At 45.1% G+C, this 7,500-nt stretch overlaps 1 protein-coding gene across 1 annotated transcript in view; it reads right to left on the bottom strand.

Moving 5' to 3' along the window:
- Positions 1-5,385, bottom strand: part of LOC143297059 (uncharacterized) — a 25,522-nt gene extending 20,137 nt beyond the window's left edge. The window contains exons 1-2 of the mRNA XM_076609230.1: positions 5,221-5,385; positions 4,967-5,058 (exon numbers count right to left, since the gene is read on the bottom strand). Of these exons, the coding sequence (XP_076465345.1) occupies positions 4,967-5,058; positions 5,221-5,385 (257 nt within the window). The remainder of the gene's footprint in view (positions 1-4,966; positions 5,059-5,220) is intronic.
- Between the last annotated feature and the right edge of the window lie 2,115 nt (positions 5,386-7,500).

Raw genomic sequence — 7,500 nt, 5'->3', positions numbered from 1 at the left:
GCATCTGAGGTGAAACAGCAACAACGCTACTGTAAAAAAAACCCCAAAAAACACACACCCAAAAACAACAAAAACCAAAACAGCAACAACAAAAAACCACAAACAAACTGCTCTTTTGGAATGGACAGGATCATAGATATGATAAAAAAAAAAAAAAAATCTAAGACCATACACCGCTGTTGGAAACCCAAAACAAAATATCATTTCAATGCAATGCAATGCTATCATTTATTTTGCGGGAAAACCATACTTTAATGAATGATATCCAAGCTGCTGAATTAAAATGGAAAGACTGGATCCGACAGGCGAACACACAAATACACGCTTTGACAAATCAAAGACACTTTGCAAACAATTTTAATAATAAAGCCAAAGCAATTTAAAAAGTATTTAGACAATCAAACAAATGGAAGATGGAGAAAAGGAAATCCAGATGACTACGAATTCTGGAAACGAAAATTCTAATTTAGAAATCAAATATCCGGCTAATCCGAACTCAATTTGCAACTTAAAAAAAAAAGAAAAAGAAGAACTGCTGCGTGAACTACAGTATAAACCTGGATTTGAATTAAATGTAAATATCTTGGCTAATCCCTCAGTTTGTAACTAAAGAAGAAAGAACAATTTCCCAAGCTGCAGCAGCGCCTCGACCGAAGCCACGACAGAAGCCAGTCAGAGAAGAGAAAGGCAGAGCTGCATTCATATAACAGATGCACAAACACACAACACACACACACACACACACACACACACACACACACACGCATGGCAGCGGATCGGCGCGTAATACCAATCCTACGCCTGACTGGAGAACTGGCGCTGCACCAGCCTGTGATGCATGAATGAACGCTGAAGAGATGGGGAGGGAGAGAGGGAAGGAAGGGCCGAGGGAGGAAGAGAAGAATAACTGAGGCAAGGAGGGAAGAAAGGAAGGGGCGAGGGAGGGAGGGAGGTATGGAGGGGGGTATGGAGGGAGAGACGGATTGAGGGGGGGGGGGGGGGGGGGTATGGAGGGATTGAGGGAGAGAGGGAAGGGTTGAGGAAGGGATTGAGGGAGGGATGTGTGGAGGGAGAGGGGGTATGGAGGGAGAGACGGATTGAGGGGGGGTGGGGGTATGGAGGGATTGAGGGAGAGAGGGAAGGGTTGAGGGAGGGAAGTATGGAGGGAGGGAGGACTGAGGGTGAGAGGTATGGAGGGAGAACCGGATTGAGGGAGGGGGTATGGAGGGAGAGAGGGACTGAGGGATGGAGGTATGGAGGGAGAGAGAGATGGAGGGAAGGAGTGAGTGAGGGAGGTATGGAGGGAGAGAGATGGAGGGAGAGAGGGATGGAGGAAGGAGTGAGGGAGGTATGGAGGGGGAGTTACGGAGGGAGAGAGGGATGGAGGAAGGAGTGAGGGAGGTATGGAGGTATGGAGGGAGGAAGGTATGGAGGGAGGGAGGTATGGAGGTATGGAGGGAGGGAGGTATGGAGGGAGGGAGGAAACACCTCCAGGTTTTCTCTCCCACTGATATGACAGGAAATGACAGCCATTCAAGTCAAGCTATATATGGACGGGGGCGTTTCTTGGTGTTGTTGGATTGTTGTTGTTGTTCTTGTGATTTTTTAAAAAAAATTTGTTTGTTTTCGTTTTGCTGCCGTGTCGTTCTTGCCTGTTTCAATGGCACTACAATCACTTCAGTAGCTCATCCCTAACTGCCCCCCCCCCCCCGCCCCCCCCACTCTCCCTAAAACTGAATGCCATCAACTCCCTTCTCTCTCTCTCTCTCTCTCACACACACACAACACACACACACACATGCATGCGCGCGCGCGCGCACACACACACACACACACACACACAGTCACTGACACAAACATACGGGTGGCGCTGCGCTCAGTGGCAATACGGTGTTTTTGCAGGTTCGTGCATTTTAGCGTCTTTAATTTCATGCTGGTGTTTACAGCGAGCCTGTGATTGCACAACTTAATTTCCATGTGGATTGATAAAGTGTTTTTGATTGATTGATTGAAACATACACATACACCCACACAAACACACTTACACTCACACACACACACGCACACACACATGTGCACGCACGCAAGTACACGCACACTGGCTTACACACACACACACAGGCAGAAGCACATACGGCACTGGCAACACACATACACTGCACTCATTCACACACACACAAACACACACACACACACAGATATACACTGTCGCACACACACAGAAAAAGACCCAGAACACACACTGACACACACATACAAACTCACCCACACTCTGCACTGAAACACTCACACACACACACACACACACACACACACACACACATACGCGCAAGCACTCACATACACACACACTCACTGACACAAGCACTCACATACACGGCACACACTCACTGACACAAGCACGCACATTCACTCACACACACACACACTCACTCCCCCCTCCTCCCCCCTCTGCCCCACCCCCCAAAAAACAAACACACACACACACACTCCCCCCCCACCCCCCCTACCCCCCACCCCCCCCCCCCCACACACACACAAACCACCACCATCCAACAGCACTGAAGTACGCAGCGACTCAAGCTGTTGACTTCCTATATAATATCCTGACGTGATAAGAGTGTCAGTCGGGGATGGTGCCAGAATAACCACTCAGACTAATAACCGAGACAGCTGGTAGAACGAATCATGAAAGGGGCTGGACTGACGGATGCAATGCGGCAGCTGGTGGGATGAATAATTAGCGGCAACGAGATGAGATGAGATTCATCATGAGCTCACGTCAGGAGCTCAGTGGAAGCGTCACTAACTAACTATACGCTGGTTTGCTCGGCCCAACACTCAGCTTTTTACCACACATTGGCAGTAAGTTAACAGCTGGGCCATGCTCATGCAAAGTGAGAGCTGTATTATCAATGATTTCTGAATTTGCAATAGGAAATCATTTACAGTTTAGTCTTTTGTGAAGGACTATGATTCTCAAACTAGGCCGCAAAATTGCACTGGTTCTTAGTGCTGCAGCCTTGTGGGGCACTAAGTTGGCCTTTGAAGTAAGGACATGACATTCACATGCACATTTAAACGTGCAAAAAAATGAAAACAAAAAACAAAAAAAGGGGAAAAAAAGCAAAAAAAGCACACACCAAAAACACGAAGTATGTAGGACACTGTTTGTGGTTGAATATTATTAAGTATCGCAATAGTGGCTAGACATACAACTAAACTATATGTGTATTCAATACGATCAAACTGATCAAGCCAAGTCGGATACTTGACATATTTGCCCAGAAGATGTGTATGGAAATTTTTGTTGTTGTTGAATTCTTGGATGCTTTTCTGAACATCAAAATTGGATGAAACAGAATTGCATAAACAGCCTCCCGAATAAATGAGACTGGATTTAAACAGATCTACTCTTGGAATGGAGATCTTAATCTTGTTGGTCTGACGGACTAGCGTGGTGGGAAATCAATCTCTCAAAGATGGTGCATAATTAGACATGATTTTAAGCATAACAAGTGCTTTGATGTATTCAGATTTAAGCTTCAGGGGAAGAATATCTGTCTGTAGCCGTCAGCACCCAGTGATGAAGATTTATGCAGACTTAGTAAAGGTTTTAGAGAGAAGGAGAGAGAGAGAGAGAGAGAGAGATGGAGAGAGACACAGAGAGAGAAAAAGAGAGAGAAAGATATAGATGGGACAGAAAGAAGAAGGAAAGAGACGGAGAGAGACAGAGACAGAATCAGAGAGAGAGAGAGAGAGAGAGAGAGTGAACAAGAACAAGAACAAAAACTTTAATCTCCAGGCCTCCGGCCCCAAGAATGAGGTCAAGAGTACACAATATGGTGATCACGTAGCGACAACTCAATGTAAAATACATACTAATTTAATCCTGTAGAACAAAAGTGCCTCTTGTGCATTGTAAATTTATTCTAAATGTCTTCATTGCTGACGACGAAATCCTGTCGTATCTTCAGGGCATTAAATATATAAACACGAGTTTACGAATACTATAAACAGAACCATTCTTCAGCAAATGAACATATGACTGACCTTCAGAGTTAAGATGTTTTGCCTCAGGTTAATGTATATATCACAACTGTTTATAAAATGCTTTTCATCTTCGACCACGTTACAACGTTTAGATGCGTAATTTGAATTACATTTGAATGTTCTCCTGAAAAATGATCCATTTATTGGGAGCAAACCAAGCCGTAATCTTATCAAGCAGTCCCTACAACACTTTTTATCTACAAAGTCAAAATATTGCTCACATTCAAAACCAGTTTTGAACAGTCTGTAGTTATGATATATATCTTTAGACATAACTGACTCGTCCCACTCTTGCATAAATATATCTTTCATTCTTTGCTTAAATAATGACAAAAACGTTTGCTCACAACCAAAGCCCTGTTGCAACCAGACATACCCAAATCCAAGTCTAAATAAAGTATTTTTGACTAAAGACACCCAGCATTTTTTCCCCTTTCGTCCAGGTTAAACATCAAATATGCCTGTCTGGGTAATCAGTGCACATTCATATTCAGTAACCTTGAATTTAACAATACTCACATAATTTGCGTCTGAACTTTTAGATATTTTGCAGACTTGTTGATGATACCCTAAGGTTACAATGAATCCAGTTTCTCTATCACTGAGAAAATACCTGTCAAAAAGCAGTTCACTTTTTCGGGGACACCCGATATATCATAGTCCTTAAATGCATGGTAATCGTATTTGTCTGAACAAATGCTTCGTTGAGCGCGAAAATATCATAGCACAAAAATGATTTCATCACATCTTTAATGTCAAGTTTCTGCAACCAAACATTGCAATTCCACGTACATATTTTTTTTTATTTCATAAGGACCTTAGCCACACCCCTATTTCGGAAGACTGACATTTCTCCCTCTCTCTCCTGAATGCTGACCACCCCCTCTTCTTCCCCTCTGCTGTTGCTGTTGACCTCGATCCCCGTTTGCTGCTCTGACCCAGTGTTGCAGTGTATGTCTGTGTTCTGTTTTCTCGCGACCCCCCAGCCACTGACTCCGCGCAGCCCTGTGCCGTGTGTTGACAGGGCTTTATCTTGTGTCTGACACATTGGCAGTGCTGTGTCTCCGTGCGTCCCGTGCACCTTGCTGTGTTCTGTTCACTTCACCCTGTGACGAACCCATGACGTCACGACCACGCTTCCGTTTTGTACATTTCATATCTGAGTACTCCGACGTCGGGAGCAAGAATCGATGTGCCACTGGGCTGTTGTTTGCGCTTCATCGCTGCGACCACTGCCCTCCGGTCCTCCGCTGCCCGCTGGTCCTCTGCTGCCCTCCGGTGCTCAGCTGCCCTCCGGTCCTCAGCTGCCCTCCGGTCCTTAGTTACCCGCATCTTGGTGTTCTTTCTTCCCCTTTCCTTGTCATCGCCATGGTCCTCACTGTCTGCATGACAAAACTGAAATCTCTTCAGTTCCTTCATTTTCGTGATCAGTTTATCAAATCTGAACTTTGGTTTCTGACCAGTATTGTACAAGTCCTTTGCGTTTCTGTCACATGGTTTCGGAAAAAAAACCCTCCCTGACATATATGCTGTTGAATCGGTCCGATGAGCTCAGGTTGCGAGCATTCTTCAAAATCAGTGTCTTTTGTTTGCAAGACAGCAATTTCACAATGATAGCAGTGTGTTTTTGAGTTATGTGTGCTCTTTCTATCATAATGTCTTCTGTGATCCCCATTCCCTCTCGGATCACTGCCTTCACCTGTCTCTCACAGTCATTCAAGTTCTCCTTCTCCTGTTGGTTCTCCATACCAAAGAATAACAGACTGTTTCGTCTGCTGTGGTTTTCAAGGGAGTCACATTTCTGACTGATCGCTTTCAACTCATCACGTAGAAATTCGTTCTCTTCTTGCAAATTGTCACAGAGTGATCTCAAACCCCCGATTTCCTCTTGAAGCAGCTGACACTTTTCATTACTCTTGTCGATCTGTGCAGTCACTGAAGTCTTCACGTCAGTCATGGATCTCTGTAGCTGTTCAGCCTGCTTGTCTTGCTTCTCGTCTATTCTCCGTATGCAGACTTGTATGTCCTGTATTCCCTGTAGGAAATCCTGTAGCCCCTGAGCTGTTTGCTGTTCACCGAACTGCCCTGCCGTGTCAGTTCCCTCCTCGACTTCAGTGTCTCCAACGTCAGTCAGAGATGTGTCCACTCCCCATCGTTCTTCTTTCTCATGTGGGTTTGGACCAGGATTGGACTCAATGTCCCTACAGACTAACAGGTAGCATGCCATGAAAATTACAGCAACAGCAGTCAACACACCAAAACACGACTGTTTGTACTCAACTGTAGTTGATCGCTGAAAAACAGCAACCTTGGTGGCGAAAAAGTCTGTCTTCCAACACACAAAGTGTCTTTCCATGGTACCACATCCTCGAACAAGGAACAACACACCCACTGGCCTATTGATTTATGGAATAAAATGTTTATCAGGGTGATAACAAACTTGCCTGTCACCTGCCGGTGCTGCAGCGTACTCGCTAGCACGATACTGGTCTCACACAATTACATAGAATCTCCTAGAAATCATTAAAAACTTGAACATTTCACCATCAATTTGTAAACACGTCGCCATGTTACATTGGCTCGACCTTGACCCCGAGAGAGAGAGAGAGAGAGACAGACAGACAGACAGACAGAAACCGAGTCAGAGACAGAGACAGAGAGGCACACAGAAAGAATGGCAATGTCAGAGACAAAATCGATTGACAATGACTCGCAATCTTCATGTCAACGGATGTGAATTCATGAGGGAATACGCCAGTGCCCAGTGAACGTCAGCTGGAAAAGAAAACAGTTGTAAACATCTAACAAATGTTCTCTTTGTACACACACACACACACACACACACACACACACACACACACACACACACACACACACACACGTAAGCTGGCACTGGCACATCTTATCGAACCAACAACTAAGAGTGAGACAGTAAGAGACAGAGGCAGAGAGACATAGACTGGACACGAAGAAAGACAGAGACAGAGACAGAAAGACAAAGAGAGACAGAGAGAGAGAGAGAGGCAGAGACAGAGAGAGAGAGTGAGAGGGGGCAGATATAGAGGGGATAGTAAGAGACAGAGATACAGAAAGATATAGAAATTGAGAGGCACAGACAGAGAGAGAGACAGACAGAGCATTGACCATTGGTTTTCAGCCCACCTCACGGCCTAGGGCAAAATAATAACAGCTTTTCTTTTTCTCCATCTATCACACGACAGGCTTCCACTCTCACCTTCATTCATGCCCTCGAGTGGGCGTTTACGTGTATGCCCAATTTCCCCCCTGCCATGACTCCGTTTTCGGGGCGTGAATATTGGGTATACCAGTGTTTGCTTCCGCAATCCGCCGAACACTAACATGGATTACCATATCTTTAACGTGCGTATTTGATTTACTGACACACACAATGTGTTCGTGTGTGTATGTGCGTGTAGGTGTGTATAG

This window comes from Babylonia areolata, chromosome 22, assembly GCF_041734735.1.
Source record: "Babylonia areolata isolate BAREFJ2019XMU chromosome 22, ASM4173473v1, whole genome shotgun sequence".
NCBI classification, from domain to species: domain Eukaryota; kingdom Metazoa; phylum Mollusca; class Gastropoda; order Neogastropoda; family Buccinidae; genus Babylonia; species Babylonia areolata.
Note: the sequence above shows the minus strand (reverse complement) of the source record. Positions and strands in the feature narration are given on the sequence as shown.